At 45.7% G+C, this 17,289-nt stretch overlaps 1 protein-coding gene across 2 annotated transcripts in view; it reads left to right on the top strand.

Annotated features, from left to right (window-relative positions):
* syde2 (synapse defective 1, Rho GTPase, homolog 2 (C. elegans)) overlaps positions 1-4,094 on the top strand; it is a 49,870-nt gene extending 45,776 nt beyond the window's left edge. For both annotated transcript variants that reach the window (XM_088312947.1, XM_088312946.1), the window contains exon 8: positions 165-4,094. In XM_088312947.1, coding sequence (XP_088169073.1) covers positions 165-877 — 713 coding nt within the window. In that variant the 3' untranslated portion in view covers positions 878-4,094. The remainder of the gene's footprint in view (positions 1-164) is intronic.
* The last annotated feature ends 13,195 nt before the right edge of the window (positions 4,095-17,289 follow it).

The following is a 17,289-nucleotide window of genomic DNA, read 5'->3' as shown; positions in this document are numbered from 1 at the left end:
AATAATTACCGTCTTTTACAATGAGTCAATTCCAAAGAGAGAATTTTTTTTATACCAGAGTATAATCCCAAATGTACCTAATAATTTGCCTGGTGAGTGCACATTTGCATGGACTGATCCGTATCTGATGGATTGAAGCTATTTTATAAATTTTTCCTCTACAGTTGTGGAGCCTCATAATCAGCCCTCCTCCACTGAAGGTCTCGATTCCCTCACGGCCCCTCCCCTACGGCGGCGGAAAGAGCGCCCACAGGTGTTGAACATCACTGAAGCGGAGATGGCGGGTGTTCTGCGACCCAAACCGGGACGCCTGGACAGCCCGAGCAACCGCTACGCAGGCGACTGGAGCGGCTGTGGCGACAGCTACTTCCCCTCTGAGATGCTTCTGCTCCCTCACAGCAAAGAGGAGGCCGACTATGACGATGTGCCCTCAGAGGATACAGACGCAGACGAGGGGCTTGAAAAGCCTGAGGATGCAGAAGCTAACGTGCAAGAGGTCACAAGCCCTTTTCCGGGTCCGGCCGAGCAGGTGCAGACTCTGAGTGAGGATGCGGCGGTAGAGGAGCAGCAGCCAGACGATAATGATGAAGATGAGGTGGTGGTGGTGGTGGAGGAGTCAAAGCAGGACGAGAACAATGTTTCCAGCAATAGGCAACGGCCGGAGGACGACGAGGAGGAGCAAGAAAGTGTGTGTGAGCACATCTTGCCTCCGCGGCTGCAGGTGGAGCACGCGTACCAGGCTTACATGAAGATCCAGGACATCAGCCCTGTGCTGAGCAACAGGGTGAACCTGAGAGACCTTCAGGAGAGCATCGACACTCTCATAGGAAACCTAGAACGAGAACTCAATAAGAACAAGCTCAACGTCGGGTACTAAGAGTTCTCAACTATTTGAGGTTTCTGACGTGATCAGAACTGGGAAAAATCTATGAACTCATTTTAAATTATCACATGTAACAGGGCACTTCTTTCCCACAGACATTCCTTCATGTTTTTCTTTTACCCTCACCGTGTCCTTCGTCTTGATGTTGTCCTTCAGGCTCCAGTTTCATGTTCCGCGTCGTTGCTTTTCTTCTTATGAGAAGAACCCATTGACCCCTCGGGGGTTTAAAAGGTGCCTTAATTGTGTGAAGGTGGTTCACCACATTCAAAATCCACCCTGCATCCCCTCTCTATGCTATGAAGACTTGGATGCTTTTCCACTATGTTTGAAATAAGCAATAAGCTGTACAATATTGTATTTCTGTGTCTGACTCATCAAAGCAGTCGAGAATACACAGTTGCAGACAGGATTTAGCGCACACATCCAGTTTAGAAAATGTATTAGTTTCGAACTAAAACATCTTTGTGCTATCCCAGATATTTTCTTTTTCCTGGCAGGCTTTTGAAGCAACATTTGTCATGGAGCATGTCCACATCTTCTCAACGGTAGGAAAGAATTTCAGAAGCATTAGAACTTTCATGAAGTATTTCTTTCCAACCAAAATAGGCAATTGGGTTATTAAAAATGTGCTGAACAAACAAATAACCAGAAGAGAAAACCCTCCATCATCATTTTACCCATTGAAGAAATGTGTTCAGGTTCACTATTCGTGAGCAGATCTTGTGTGTTCCTTATGCATGATAGAACAACTCAAAAGACTTGATCTTTGAAAATGAAATTTTAAGCACACAAGGTTCTAGTTGTGAATCATATCAGTTATAAAGAGATAAGTCTTCATTGTTATCTCAAATGCAAACATATTTCCCCAAAATGCGTCCCTGACCTAAGTGGGTTATCCAAATGCATTAGAACATTTGTGTTATTATCATTTCAACGATGACAGGAGTGTTCTGTTCTCCAAACAAAGCTATAGTGCGATTAAAATCACGACGATCTGTATAATGATAATGCACTTAAAAAGCAATCTGTGGTTTTATTCGCCAGTATGGTTCATTCCTGTATAGTACAGTACTCTGAGTGTGCGTGTATGTACAAAATTAGAGAGCAGCATCTCTTCTGGTTGAATATAAACACATACTGTATGAGTTCAGTATTTAAAATATAAATCATATAATCCATAATTTATGTAATAAAAATAATCTCATGCTGCGTACAATTGATACGAATTAGGAAATGATCAATTGCATTAACATGGTAGTGTTCCCAATGTTTTTTTTTTTGCAATACGACCACTTTTTACATCATAATTGGAAACAATGGTTGGTATGGATGATGTTACAAATCCGGAAATTTGCTAGAAAATAACCAGCGTTGCGAAAATTGCAATCCAAAGCTATGTTGTAGTTCAGTGGTCCCCAACCAACGGGCCGTGGGACACTTTGGACCAGGTTGCAGTGGCCCGCACATATGAAGAAAAACTTGCAGTTGACGTATGTCAAGACGCTAATAGTCTCAGTCATATTACGGTAATATTAAAGACACAAGCTAGCGAAAAGAGTAACGATTGCACGTATGATGCCCACTCGTCATGCCCCCCGCTCGTCACACGATGCCGTCGGCACCCAGTCCGCAAAAGTTATAGAGTTGTAAACCGCTCCCCGTCGGAAAAAAGGTTGGGGACCACTCTTGTACTAAACAATCACTCCCGCCATGTCAATTAGGGTCTGAAGGTTAAGTTTTATGGCAAAAATGTCCATTTATCAGGTGATGTACTGCTGATAAATTCAGTGTCATACCGTCATCATCTCTGAATTTCTTATCACTCTCAAGAACAAAGTGGTATTGCCATACATGGGCCAGGCAGGGCTCATTTGATCACTAATTCCTACCATGAATCTCTAAATCTAATCTAAAAAATCAAATAAAAATAAAATCCGTATTGATTCAATAATTATTTGGTTCAATTCCCCACAACTGCTCTTGGTCGAAGTCCTTGCTAACAATTGTATCAGCATCCAAGTCTCTGTAACAAGAAGTGATTACGCATATCGAGATATAAAATATCTGAATGGCAAACTATTCTTTATCAGTCATGCTTCGTCTTCTCTCAGCTTTCTGGCAAAATGGTGAGAGAGACGCAGCTCAATGTGAAACAAGTCAGCTGCCAAAGTAGACAATGGATGGTTTCAGAAATCCAGTGATGAATTGAGAATACAGTAGTCAGTATTTAACCTATACGGATATGTATATGATAATATAAATGTATTTGGAGTATATTGTTTGTTTTTGTGTGTACCCGTGGTGTATTTAAATACTTCTGACCTCATAGTGTTGACTTGTAGAAATAGTTGCTTTTCTCCCCTTCAGGCTGCCTGTACACATCTTGATGTGCTGGACTAATGGTACGTACAACGTAAGCTGTACAATGTATGATAAAGCTTTTTTTTTTTTTGTCATCACATGTATATAGTTGATATTGTTGTCTCTGGTGGACTGAGCTGTGTTCAGCATTCTAGGCGTTGTAATGTTTTTTTAAGGTACTGAACGTTGCATGGTCAAAAGCTTTACTGACATAAAATAAGGCCATTTCTCATCTGCCTTTGTATTCAGTATTTATGTGTGAAAAGACAATTTTCTAATGTAAGCTTATTTGTTTGTCACTATGTTTCCACAGTAGAGAAGACTGCATTGCTTAGATTTTCCTCCAGAGGACTTGCCCACAGTACATAAATAGTCATCATGAGTTTAAAGTTCATCCAGCCTAATTGTGCACACTTGTAATTGTCACTCACATGACTATCCAATTGCACAATTCTGCCTTTACAATGAGAGCAATACTTGTTTCATGATCAGAGAATGAATGTCCTCAATAATTAATGGCAATCTGATATTGTATTGTAATAGCGGGTGCTGGCCTGGCCTGATTGTATTCCTTGGCAAGTGCAACTAACAAAAGCCAAAATCATTAAACTCAATATCATTGCAGCCAGTGTAACCCAAGACTGCTGTCCGTGTTGACTTTCTTTATTGGCAACTGCTGACTCCATTTTCACACGATAGCAGCCTGTGTAATAATTATGCTGTATTTATTTTCAAATCATCTTGTCCTCTGGAGAGAAAATGCTACAACAAAAGCATCCCCAAATGAAATAAAATATGACTTTGCATTGATCCTAAGTCACGTATGATCATAATAAAGTATATTATTTTATGTGTGTGTGTGTGTCTGTGTGCTACATCTGTGTGTCGTTGTTGCGTGTAAATTAAAAAAAAGATCAATTTGGACTCAAGGTTCAAGGTTTCTGTTTTCCTCATCTCTTTACAGATATAAGCATTATCGCCCAGCCTTGTATGTGTAGATTAGACAAGTCATGGAATTACCCTTGCCGAATCTTCCCAAATTGTTTTAGAGCTTCAGGGACATTCCCAGGATGCACCTGGTATTAAGAGACCGCTGGCATTTACTTATGGACGACTGCACCACTGATACTAATTAAGACATTTAAGAGCAACTTTTGGCATCTAAACTTTTTAAACAATTGATGCTACACTTAGCAGTATTTCATTCACACTGAAGTTGTACACAAAAAGTGAAACGAGGCATTTCGGCTGAAAATGTATCTCCAGTGAGGCATTAAAGTCTCTCATGGTTGCTAGCATGATTAGTTAGACGCCAGAGGCTTCTCAGCCCTATAATAGTTTTTAACCTTGTTTGAATCTCTGTTGACAGCTCATTTCACCTCTTGTGACTGCCTGCGACAGCCATGAATATCAGGTTTTACAGAACAGGATGTACTCACCTGCCCACAACATCTTTTATAATATACTGACTGTTAAATGGGAATTCCCACAGCCCTGGAGCCAATTATGTGACATCTGAAAATGAAAAGAATTTTAAATATGGACAAGAATAATCTTAGTGCAATTGCAAAATCCATCACTTACCCAACATGGCAGCCAGTATAAAAACATTCAAAATGCGTCCACATTGGCTAAAAGTCAGATACAAATGTTGATTTACTGACCAGTTTCTAATCAGTTTTGAAAATTAAGAGAAACACAATAATAGGCTCATTAGACACTCCATAATATATGAAAATATGGCTTTATTTTTTTAGAACATGAAGAAAATACAATACAGCATTATGAAAATCATTCACTAACATATGTTAGTTTCTGAATTATCCACCCATGGGATGTTTTGAGGTACTGTTGCATTTTGGTCAACACATTTTCTATTTGAAATAAAAACAACGATTAGTGACTGGTGAAGTTGCTCCCTCAGGCTCACTTAAAGTAAGTTTTCATCTGAAAAGAAAAATAGTCAATAACAGTACTGTTCGATGAATCATGGTCCGCTTTTGATATTGAAAGTGAAGTGGACGGAATCTTCGGTTGTTTCTAAACTGGGAGAGAGTGGAGATATGGTCTTTTTAGGTAAACATCCTTGAAAGCCACCTGCACATGAAACCAGATCTTTTGTGCCTCTTCCTCACTTCTCTGTTGCCTTAATCTCTGGTGACCTTTAAATTGCTATCACGGCTGCAAGTCAAGCAACCAATGTGGCGAACACATGGCCTTTGTTTGGAAGTTTCACCACCACACATTCTCCCTTTTACAGTGCAATGAAGACAGAGCAACTTATGGTTGGGAAAACTTTCAACATGGAACTGAAATGTCATTTTGGTTCCGCACGTTTCAGATATTATTGTTCCACAAGTAAAGATTCTGAGAATTTTGTAGAAAAGTGACCCTAGTTTCTAACAAATTAGGAAAGCATTCATAAAATGGAGATCTCATACACCAGGGGTGCTCACACTTTTTCAGCATGCGAGCTACTTATAAAATGACCAAGGCAAAATGATCTACCTACTATAAAAATGCAAATTTATTTATATATATATATATATATATATATATATATATATATATATATATACAGAGAGAGAGAGGATTTTTTGTACAATGTATGTAGATGTAGCCAATCTCGGTGGCGGCTTTCGCTTTTCAAGTAAGTTGTCTGAAAAATGACTGCTGTCCTGACAACTGGCTTTTTAATTCCTTCACCTTTCTCTTCCTCAGCTCGCTTTTCGGCGGAAAGTCGGTATCATATAACAGTCCGAAAATCCCGCTCCACATTTCCCTTCCATTGGTATTGCGAAGGTAGACTGGCAGATGAGGCAAACGCACTTCGAAAATGTCATCCTGAAACTCCTCCTCCCATTCCGTATTAAAGTGATACGTTTTTGTCTTTTTACTTGGTCCAGCACCCCCACTCATGTTTATACCCCCTTTGAGTTCAAGAGAATAAAACGAGGGCTTAAAATTGGAGGTAACCAACTCGCTAGCTTGTTAGTTGTGCTGCACTTAGCGCCGTTGTTTGCGCATGCGTGGTGATCTATGTGTCACAAAAAAAAAATCAGGTGTCATCTGACTCTGTGCCCTGTATCAATCACATGACGGATAATGATAGGCTGACGCCTATTTTTTAATGTTATGCGATCTAACCATACTACCTCTGCAATTGACTGGTCGATCGCGATCGACGTAATGAGCACCCCTGTCTTACACTATCTTACTGTACCCGTATCTGTCATGACCCGTGTCGGTCATGTCAGGTTTTTTGTTATTATTTTTCACATTTTTGCCATGTCCTGGGTTTTGTTTATTTTGTCAGATGAGTGGGGCGTTTCCCCTCAGCACTCGTCCCCACCAGCCACGCACCTGTTCCCCGTTAGCCTCGCACACCTGACTACCATCTGCTCCCATAATTACCGGACTATTTAACCACCCCATGCCGACAGCTCAGCGTCGGTGCATTGCCTTCCTTTCCCGACATTGCTGCCCTCGCTTTAGCGATTCTGCACGCCTCTAATATCCTTGCCTCGTTCATGCCCCCAGCTCTTGTCACCTGTCCCTGTCCCGTTTCATATCCCCACTTAGTTCGTTCCCGTCTTGTTTTGTTCTTTGTCCGTGGTTCAGTTTAGTTACATTTAGTTTGCCTCAGTTATTTTGCACCCTGCTACATTGGTTATCCTTGTTTTGATTCCCTTAATAAATTCCCTTTAAGTTACCCATTTCCCTGCTTCCTCGCCTTTTGGGTCCACCTCCAACTCGCCTCCCGGCGGATTGTGACAGAATGCACCGACCAAAGAAGGACCCCGCGAGAAGCTCGTCCGTGACGCCGCCGCTCGGACAACCGCCCTCATCAGCCTGCCGACCAACCCCGTGCCCTTCCCGTAGGTTCCGCCTCTCGTACCTCGTCTGTTTCTTTCCCTTCGTCTCCCGGTTATGCTATCAACTACCTACCCGTCATACCTCCACACCTGAGTATAGACTCGGATTACGACGACGATTTTGAGCACCATGCCCTTGCACCCCCTCACTTTCTGGTAGTTTCCGACTCAGTAGATGATTTTGAGCACTATGCCCCGCACGTTCTGGTCGACTCGGATCACGAGGACGACTTCGAGTACATTTAGAATCTATTAGACGCCCAGCGCAACCCGGACTCAGTTAAGACAGATCACCTTCCTCCCCCCGAACAGTTCTTGACACCCTTTTCCTTTGAGTTTTTTGAGACCACCTCCCACTCCACCTCGCGCGCTTCACGCCGCAAATCACGAAGGTCACGGCCACTTCGCTCCCCCTCGTTCACCGTCGGTTTCCGCACCTGACCACGTTTCCCCGGCATTTCTTAGCTCACGATCACCAGCACCTGTAGTCTCGGTCCCTCGTGTCTCCCGGTCCCCTGACTCCCTATGGCGGCAGGCTGATAGGGATCAGGCCCCCCGTCTCGGCTGCGCCCGGGCCGCGTGCTGCGCCCGGCCCGCCGCCGCCTCTCCGTCAGCGGCTGAGCCCCGTCCCGGGTCCCCGCTGGCTGCTGAGTCCCGTTCCGGCTCCCCGCCAGCGGCTGAGCCCCGTTCCGGCTCCCCGCCAGCTGCTGAGTCCCGTTCCGGCTCCCCGCCAGCGGCAGAGCCCCGTTCCGGCTCCTCGCCCGCTGCTGAGCCCCGTTCCGGCTCCCCGCCAGCGGCTGAGTCCCGTTCCGGCTCCTCGCCCGCTGCCGAGCCCCGTTCCGGCTCCCCGCCAGCTGCCGAGCCCCGTTCCGGCTCCTCGCCCGCTGTTGAGCCCCGTTCCGGCGCCTCGCCCGCTGTTGAGCCCCGTTCCGGCTCCTCCCCAGCGCTCCAGGCCCAAGTCCTTGTTTCAGTGGAGCAAGTCGTGCGTCCGTCCCAAGTCCACGTCCCGGCGGAGCCCGCCCCGCGTCCGCCCCAAGTCCACGTTCAGGCGGAGCACGTCCTGCGTCCGTCCCAAGTCCCCGTTCCAGCGGAGCACGTCCTGCGTCCGCTCCAAGTCCATGTTCAGGCGGAGCACATCCTGCGTCCGTCCCAAGTTCTCGTTTCAGCGGAGCACGTCGTGCGTCCGTCCCAAGTCCACGTTCCGGCGGAGCACGCCCTGCTTCCGCCCCAAGTCCCCGTTCCGGCGGAGCACGTCCTGCGTCCGTCCCAAGTCCCCGTTCCAGCGGAGCACGTCCTGCGTCCGCTCCAAGTCCATGTTAAGGCGGAGCACATCCTGCGTCCGCTCCAAGTCCATATTCAGGCGGAGCACATCCTGCGTACGTCCCAAGCCCCCGTTCCTGCGGAGCACGCCCTGTGTCCGCCGCGAGTCCACGACCCGACGGCGCACGTCCTGCGCCCGTCCCAGGTTCCTGCCTCGGCGGTGGCCGATGAACCGCCGCCGCTTCTCGTCTCTGCATTGGCGGCGTCCGAGGAACCGCCGTCGCGCCCGGTTCCTGCCTCGGCGGTGGACGACGACACGCCGTCGCTTCTCGTCTCGGCCTCGGCGGCGTCCGAGGAACCGCCGCCACTCCAAGCCCCTGTCTCGCCGCCGCTCCAAGTTCCTGCCTTGGCGGCTTCCGACGACCCACCGCCGCTCCAAGTTCCTGTCTCGGCGGCACCCGACGATCCGCCGCCGCTCCAAGTTCCTGTCTCGGCGGCGCTCGACTATCCGCCGCTACTCCAAGTTCCTGCCTTGGCGGCGTCCGACGACCCGCCGCCGCTCCAAGTTCCGGTCCCGGCGGCGCCTGACGATCAGCCGCCGCTCCAAGTTCCTGTCTCGGCGGCCCTCGACGATCAGCCAACGCTCCATGTTCCTGCCTCGGCGGAGGACGACGACACGCCGCCGCTTCTCGTCCCTGCCTCGGCGGCGTCCGATGAACCGCCGGCGCTTCTCGCCTCTGCCTCGGCGGCTTCGACGATCAGCCGCGGGTCCAAGTTCCTGTCTCGGCAGCGCTCGACGAACCACCGCCGCTCCCAGTTCCTGCCTCGGCTGCGCCCGCCTCGCCGCCGCTCCAAGTTCCTGCCTCGGCTGCGCCCGCCTCGCCGCTACTCCAAGTTCCTGTCTCGGCTGCACCCGACGGTCCGCCGCCGCTCCAAGTTCCTGTCGCGGTTGCGCCCGGCCCGCTGCCGCTCCAAGCTCCTGTCTCGGCTGCACCCGACGGTCCGCCGTCGCTCCAAGTTCCTGTCTCGGCTGCACCCGACGGTCCGCCGCCGCTCCAAGATCCTGCCTCGGTTGCGTCCGGTCCGCCGCCGCTCCATGTTCCTGTCGCGGTTGCGCCCGGCCCGCTGCCGCTCCAACTTCCTGTCTCGGCTGCACCCGACGGTCCGCCGCCGCTCCCAGTTCCTGTCTCAGCGGCGGACCACGGTCCGCCGCCGCTCCAAGTTCCTGTCTCGGCTGCGCTCGGTCCGCCGCCGCTCCCAGTTCCTGTCTCAGCGGCGCCCGGCGTCCCGCCGCCGCTTCTCGTCTCAGTCTTGTCACCGCACTTCGTGTGACGATCTGGACCTCCCGGACATCCGCCCAAATGGCCACAGCGGGACTTGCAGGTCTGGCCACCCGGACGGCCGCCTGAAGGCCCACGAAGGGACTCGCTGGTCTGGCCTCCCGGACATCCGCCAGACCGGCCTCGAACACGGGTTGTGGTCCCACCTCCCGACCCCTTCCGCCCACCCTCGTTCTTGGACATTGTTTTAGTTTTTTTCTGTTTTGTTTTGGGACGTCTGGGATCCGTCCCTTAAGGGGGGGGGGGGGGGGGTACTGTCATGACCCGTGTCAGTCATGTCAGGTTTTTTGTTATTATTACGTTTAGGTTGCCTCTGTTATTTTGCACCCTGCTACGTTGGTTATCCTTGTTTTGATTCCCTTTAAGTTACCAATTTCCCTGCTTCCTCGCCTTTTGGGTCCACCTCCAACTTATACTAAATTGGAAGCAATTAAGTTTTTAAAAGTATACTATAAGTATACTCATTAAGTTTATAAAATATAGGATTAAAAATATTACAGTTAATGTATACTGCCTGCGTTTTAGTTTTAAAAAAGTTGACTTATTGAAAACTAGTTTTTGCTCGTCCGTCCATGACGAGGTCATTGCAATGTCACATGGAAGTCATTTGTCAAATGTCCTTGTGGATGACGGTGTCACATCAAAATTTAACCAATTACACGACAGCAAAATGAATAGCATACTCACAAATAATGAAACAATACATTTCAGATTGAGGAAATATAATTGACACAATACATACATTTTAGAAGCTATTTATACTCCTTGGTGCGGCAAAGCATGCTGGGTGCGCATTCCTTAGACTCTTGTTGTCACAAATGAATAAAATTCACAGATTTGCTCGGACCGGGGACACACTGTAGAAATGGCTTATTTGAATTTATTGAACTTAATCTCTTTCCTCATCTCAAACACAACTTGAAAAGTTTATGTTGGCTCTCAATTCCTTCTTCACATAGCCTAGTATAAGAACTTTTCCTACACATGAACTGAATCAAATCCTGACACACAGAGATGGGCATTTCATCCTTGGGACGGAATTGGCCATCTGTCTGTCCCAGATGGACGTCCACTTTTGGGAAGGAGGACGGAGGATGAGAAGTTTTTAAAAAAGGACGGACTCAGTAAGGCCAGAAGTGTTTTTTCTGTCCATCCCTTTAAACGTCCCTAACCGGGTAAAGTACCGCGTGTATAGAATTCAAATGCATGCGAGAGAGAGAATTTTGAGGCGGAGGGTTAAATGCAAGGGTGGAAGCACTTGAAAAGGACAAATAGGGATGTTATTTTTATGAATAAGGATGGTGGGGTAAGGATCAAAGGGTGCCCAGGTCGCCGACGGAGGACGGACTGACAAAATAGGCACCATAAGTAAGTAACAATTTCCCATTTATGCATAAATGTCACATTCATGTTCTCATCTGGGCTATTTAATAATTCAAATTCACATATTTTGGGGCTGTCGAGGGAAGCTTGAGGGAAGCTTTGGAGGCACATCAATCAAAACTACATATACAGAAACCCCTCAGGTTAGGTGCTTAATCGAATCCTTCTTGCAACAGCCTACGTACATGTTCCTTTGTAATTTGAGAAAGTCAACACAGTTCAAGCCTGACCAGCAGGTAGGAAGCTAGGAAAATGGGAATATATGTTGTCACAAGAATCCCGATTCACATGGACTGAAAAGAGCCCCCTGAAAAAGCTGCATATGAATGCTTTTAGCATTGTGAGGCTTGGCAAGCTTCTTCTCCAAAAATTCTTTTGTTGGTGCAATTGCCCAACTATTAGTGCCAGAATGCTGGTGCAATGCGATAAGGAAAGTGCAGTACTGTAATTTTGACATATCATCTGTGTGTCTTGACATGACACCTGACGTGCGGATTTGTTGTTGTGGAAATAAGCTTCAAGACACTGTATAGCATGCTACTTGCTGTGTTGAACAGAAACAAGAAAAAATAACAATGAGTCGTTGGAGCGAAGAAATGCACTGCTCACAACTGATTGGACGACACTTCACAGTGCTGCTGGAAGATGAACTTCAGATACTGAATAGTGGCGGAAGCGATCCCCCCTCCCCCCACACCCCCAACTATACATAAAATACATTACAGGAAGAGCCTCAGGTTAGGTAATTTTCTCCAAAGTACATTACTCACTCAGCTCATATAAACGGAGAGAGCCGGGTCACATTAATTACCGGGAGCCTTTATTCAATGACCCCGCACAAATTCCATGCATGCAGTGTCCTTCAATAGGCAAGCCATTAAACACATTTTACAAAGATAAAAAACTCTCTGATGTGTTTTGGAGGGTCTTTTGTTTCCCACCCTCCAGCCTGCTGTACTTGGCATCTCTTCACAGAGCTCCAGCACACATCTCTTGACACACTGTGGACAGATCGGCCTGTTGTGGGCCGCCACCATGATAAGAGCGAGGCTGTGCAACAGGGGAGATGATGAGCACAGAGCAAGGAGGTGAAAGTGAATGGAGGGAAAGAGAACAGAGGAGCGGCAGCTCAGATCCTCAGGAACACACGACTCCCACCTCCGAATTGGCCTGTCACTCAAAAAGGTTTCATTTTTAATGAAAGCCTAATCCCTCACAGAGGTAAACTGCCCATCAACCCCGCTCCATCCTACAAGACAACAAGATGAGAAAAATGTGAAAGGTGAGACTAAAAAGAGGCCGCTTCAGGAGTCTTTGGCCTCTCATGTTTGATACATTCACAGGTGGCTTCTTCTGTCCTGAACAACCACCCCTGCAGCTATAAGGCAATATGAAGCTTGTTCTCAAGGGAGGACATGGAGACTGTTATCATCTGTCACCTGTCAGCAGTGGACCGTAGCTTGACTGCTGCTTCATGTGCTGACCTGATATTGACAACATGCCACTGTGGGACCTCCAAAAGTGAATGCCTTCTAAACCCTTTCAGTTCACTTTTCATGCAAATGTTATATGCAACAAACAAAAAAAATGTCCAGAATTTTTTGTATGATTACGAATTTTACAAATTGTCAAAATGTACCTATTAAGAGCCAGTCTGAAATTAATAAATGGATGATTAGTACTGTGTAAAGGAGAAGTCAACCCAAAAAAGTCAAAATACATAATTTCAAGAGAACTGAATAAACGATTTTTTTTTTCAGTTTTCTCTTTTTTTTACCTCAATATAACAACATGCCAAGGCTACGCAATGGCAATGTATTAAAACAATTAACAGTTTTATAAAAATTCATATACATTAAATTCATATTTAACACAATTGAGCTGCATGACCCATTTGAAAAAAATTAATTGGCCACCTTTACTTGCAGTCTCGACGGCTGCTGCTTTCGTTTGTTCGACGAACAAAGCGCCATCGTTTGAGGCGCAGTGACTCGATCACCGACATCTTGCTTGGATGTGGATGCTTTTTTTTTTTTCGAAAACGAATCTAGAGGTTAATTGTTTCAGTTTGTCCATCGCTACTCCGACTACTACTATGCTATCTGCACTCTCACCATGCTACTCCACCACGCCCAAGCCTACAAGTCCTCATTCTCGTCTTCTTCAACATGAGCCTTGCGTGATTACTAGCGGATCTTATACTTGTTACCACCTGTTGGCCGATTTTTTTTTTTGTTTGTTTCAATAACATTGCAATTCAGCCTTATCCTCCAGTCAGAATTGGCGTGAGACCCTACAGTACATGCTCACATAAAAAGAAGCTAAGAGGTTTTTGGTAGTTGGGGACAACGAAGACGTAGATATACACGTTTTATGGATTGAATGAGTTAAAGACAATTCAAAGTACTGGAAACAGTATCTCGAATCCCAGAGTGCACATGGTAACACACCCAGATGGTACGTGTCGTGAATATGCTGGGAAGGCTTTTAAAATGACAAGAATCCATAACTGTTGAAAGCTTTTAAATTACAAAATGAAAAGGAGTCAAGTGGAAACATTCCAAAGTAGTGCCCTGGTCACCTGATCTCTTATGGGGTCAAAGGTCAACTAATGACCCCTTCTACCCAGCTCTCAGCGGGTTTAAAGAACATGGCTCGATGGTTTATGATCGTCTAGCAGGGATAATTTTCTTCTTTTTTTCCTTAGTTGTAATTTGTAATATTTTAACAGTTTTGGCTAAGGTCATCAAGACAGTGCTCAAGAATGTAGGACTCCCCTCTCACCCCCAAAATAATGTCAAACCGTGATCGTACGTGACGTCATTGTGTGAAAAGTCAGTGACTTGTTTGCTTCACAAAAACTAAAATAAAATTGTCCACACTGTCTCGTGAGCGGCACAATGATTGTAGAAGCCAGTTCCTCAGGCATTTTGGTAGCGCGGTGCTTCGTGATAGTTTACATTTGGTCAGAAGTACTGTATTGGCGGATGACATACGCAAGACAGGCGCGGCGTGTTTCTATCAGTAAAATGGGCGACCGTGGGACAATTAAAGTGCCGGATGAAAACGCACTACCATCTTTGCTTAGTATGTCCTTTTTAAAAAAAATTCTCGTCCTCCATCCACAAAGTCGGCCTCCTGCCCATCTCTGCAGATTAGTAAATAAGAGTCTCACTGTGTAGGACGCGTTCAAAATATCAGCCACAACAATGTCAAAGCAATAGCTTCAGTGGCTCAAACCAGATTTATGTGCCTTCCAGCTCAAAATCCACTTGCATTGTTTCACAGGATTTTGTTTATTTTATTTTCCTTGAAATTGTCAAATATCAGTAAGACTCCAGATAATGTATTCATTTAAGCAGGCACCTTTCATTAGTTCTGCTGATTTTTTTTTTTTTTTTTTAAGAAATGTCTTTTACTTTGATAAATTTATCATCTGAGGAAAATCTGACACCATGAATGTACTTGATGTCATAATCAGTGGTGTGGTCCTCGTCCATTGTCCCGGCTGTAAAAGGAACTGTAAATGCAGACGGTAGAGGCCATTTGTGCTTAAGCTTGACAAAACACATTAGGAACACTTGCGAATATAATGAAATTGTGTACAAGAGCTGGATCAAATCACTATACTCTCTTTTGATGGACAGAATAATGTGAACTCGTAGGGTAGTAACCTCCTGTACTAATCTGAGTCAGCCGTCAGCCAACCATGAGACCAATCAATGTAACAAGGTTGAAGCGATTGATTAAAGCTACGCTGTCCTATAAAAAATATATATATATACCAGTTTTAAGTTTGCCATTTCCAAGAATCAATGCCACATACGATCATCGAATTCTCATCCTCACTGTAAACATGGTGGAGTGGGCATGATGCTTTGGGCCAGCTTTGCTTCCTCAGGCCCCGGATAGATTGCTATCTATGATTCAAAGGACAAAAAATGGCCTCAACTGAAGAAAATAAGCCTTCTGGGGTCAGATTTCCTCCCTCAAGCCGACTGAGAGGGAAGACCTCAGAGATTGGTTCACACAATGCATCACAAAAATTGGGACTAAACATATAGGGAAATGAATTGGTCTCTACCAGTGTCAGACAGAATATTTATATTTGTGAGATTGTACAGATGCGACTAATAAAGTGTCATTTGAGTACATACTATACACCGCTGCAGCACAATATGATAACCGACCAGCCATGGGGAAAAATGTATATGTGTGTCCGTGTGTGTGTGTCTGGTGCAAGTGGTGTTGATTTGCAGAAGGCACATTCCTGAGCTGGCCAGGGAGAAAGTGAGAGGCTCCATCAAGGAGGGAGAGCCTGCAAAGCACATTCCCCAAGGTGTGAGGAGGGGACAAGTGAAGAGTAGCGGCCCCCTTTGTCCGTGAGGCCTTACTGTCACTGGTGCCTCGGGGCTTTATGGACGCCTTCGTCAAATCAGCCCATTCTTCATTTTCCTGCACCCCCTGTGCTTCACGACACCACCACCGAGCATGAGTCGAGACAAAGGGTGAAGACGAGCCCATCGCAATTGTCTTTATTTTAGTTTTCTGCTTTACATCTTTTCCCCCCCAACTTGTTCAGTCCTTTATATTTTTATTCTACTCTTCCTCTTTTTATTCTCCAAAAACCAAAACTTGGCACACAATAGGGCCCTATAAAAAGTGGTGCCCCCCTCCCATCAGGTCCAACCCTCCGTTTCTCCCACAGTCACCCCTACCTCTTTTCTGGCCAGATAGCAGCTGTCAAGCAGTCACTATAAGTTTGCTGGGCCGCTCTTGACCGGAGGTGGACTTGGCACTCCGAGGCGTCCCCATTTTCTTCCCTTGAAGGAGTGAAACTAATTGAGTCCAGAGGGCTCTTGGCAGTACACTTCAAGGGGAAAAACGTTCTCATAAATGTTGTGAACAATGTGGCAGAAAAAGGCTCAGTGACATTAACAAGAAAAGGAAAAAAAGTTTTTATCTTTGTGCCAGTGAACTTCTTGTTTGTTTGCCTTCTTTTTCAACCATTTTAGACAGTTTTTAAAGCGCAAGTTCAAAACTGAAAATTGAACATTGACATTTGAGCCCATTAAACACCACAATCAGTAGACCCTTTCGGTCCTCAATTTCTTGCTTGCATACCGAAAAGCATGCATTTTTGTGGCATGGTGTATCACTGGGCACATTTTCATACACACTACTCATACTTCAGAGACCTCATAATTAGGGCCAGACAAATATGGATTTTCTTCTTTTTTTTTTTTTTTTGAGGCCGATACCCCCAATGCATTTCAATGGGTGTCAACCATATGCAGATTTTCACCATTCACGGGCCAGCCTGGTACCTCTTACCTGCGAATAGCGGGGGTCAACTGTAAAGATATTGTTCTTTTTGATTCCATAATGCATTGTGTGGCGTAATGCTTTTAATTAATGATGTTATAAGAACATTAATCCTTCTTATATGTGTGTAAGTTTTACCAGTAGTTGAATATGTTTCATATTTAACATATATATACACATACACGGGCAGATTTTGTAGTACCAATGGCACTTAATATTCACCCAAGGCCTTCAGAATTAACCGTGCAGGCATCTGTGCTGTGTGAGTGAACAGGCTCTTAAAGTTGATAAAGAGTTGTGATAGCCAATCAGATCACGAGTAGGTTACGTTGAGCCTTCTTGCAGGCCTTATGTTGAAGGTGTGAACGTGTCCTGAGTTTCGACAATCACTTGTGAGAGGACAGGGCTATGCAGAAATTGACACCAGACAGTCTTACCCGGCGACCGTTCGAAAATCTAAAATATACTCACTTTTTTAATCCACAATGGCCAAAAGTGGAAAAAGTGTGGATTTGATTGCGGATATCCTTGCAAGGCCATTTTAAAGACCTTTCAAGAGAAGCTCGCTCTCATGTGCCGAGGTCATCCAACATTCAGTAGTGTGTAAGTGTGTTTTTGTATATTATTTGTCCAAGCGTGGTGTCATAAATGATGGGAATATGAGGGGGATTTAGTCACGTCGGACTAAGTAGGACTTCACTGACGGCCAAGCTGTGAAATGCACTGCCCACTTCTGGTATTTAGGGATACCACATTATGGTATACATTTATATGGAAAAAATAATGAGACAAGTATCAGTTGTGGAACTTTGCTGTAAATGGTTAGAGTACATGAACGTAAAAAAGAAATGTTTGAATGGCA

The sequence above is a fragment of the Idiotropiscis lumnitzeri genome, chromosome 13 (genome assembly GCF_059441095.1).
Source record: "Idiotropiscis lumnitzeri isolate Australia: NSW breed Sydney's pygmy pipehorse chromosome 13, RoL_Ilum_1.0, whole genome shotgun sequence".
NCBI lineage: Eukaryota > Metazoa > Chordata > Actinopteri > Syngnathiformes > Syngnathidae > Idiotropiscis > Idiotropiscis lumnitzeri.
The sequence above is the reverse complement of the archived record's forward strand: the minus strand, read 5'-3'. Positions and strand labels throughout refer to the sequence as shown.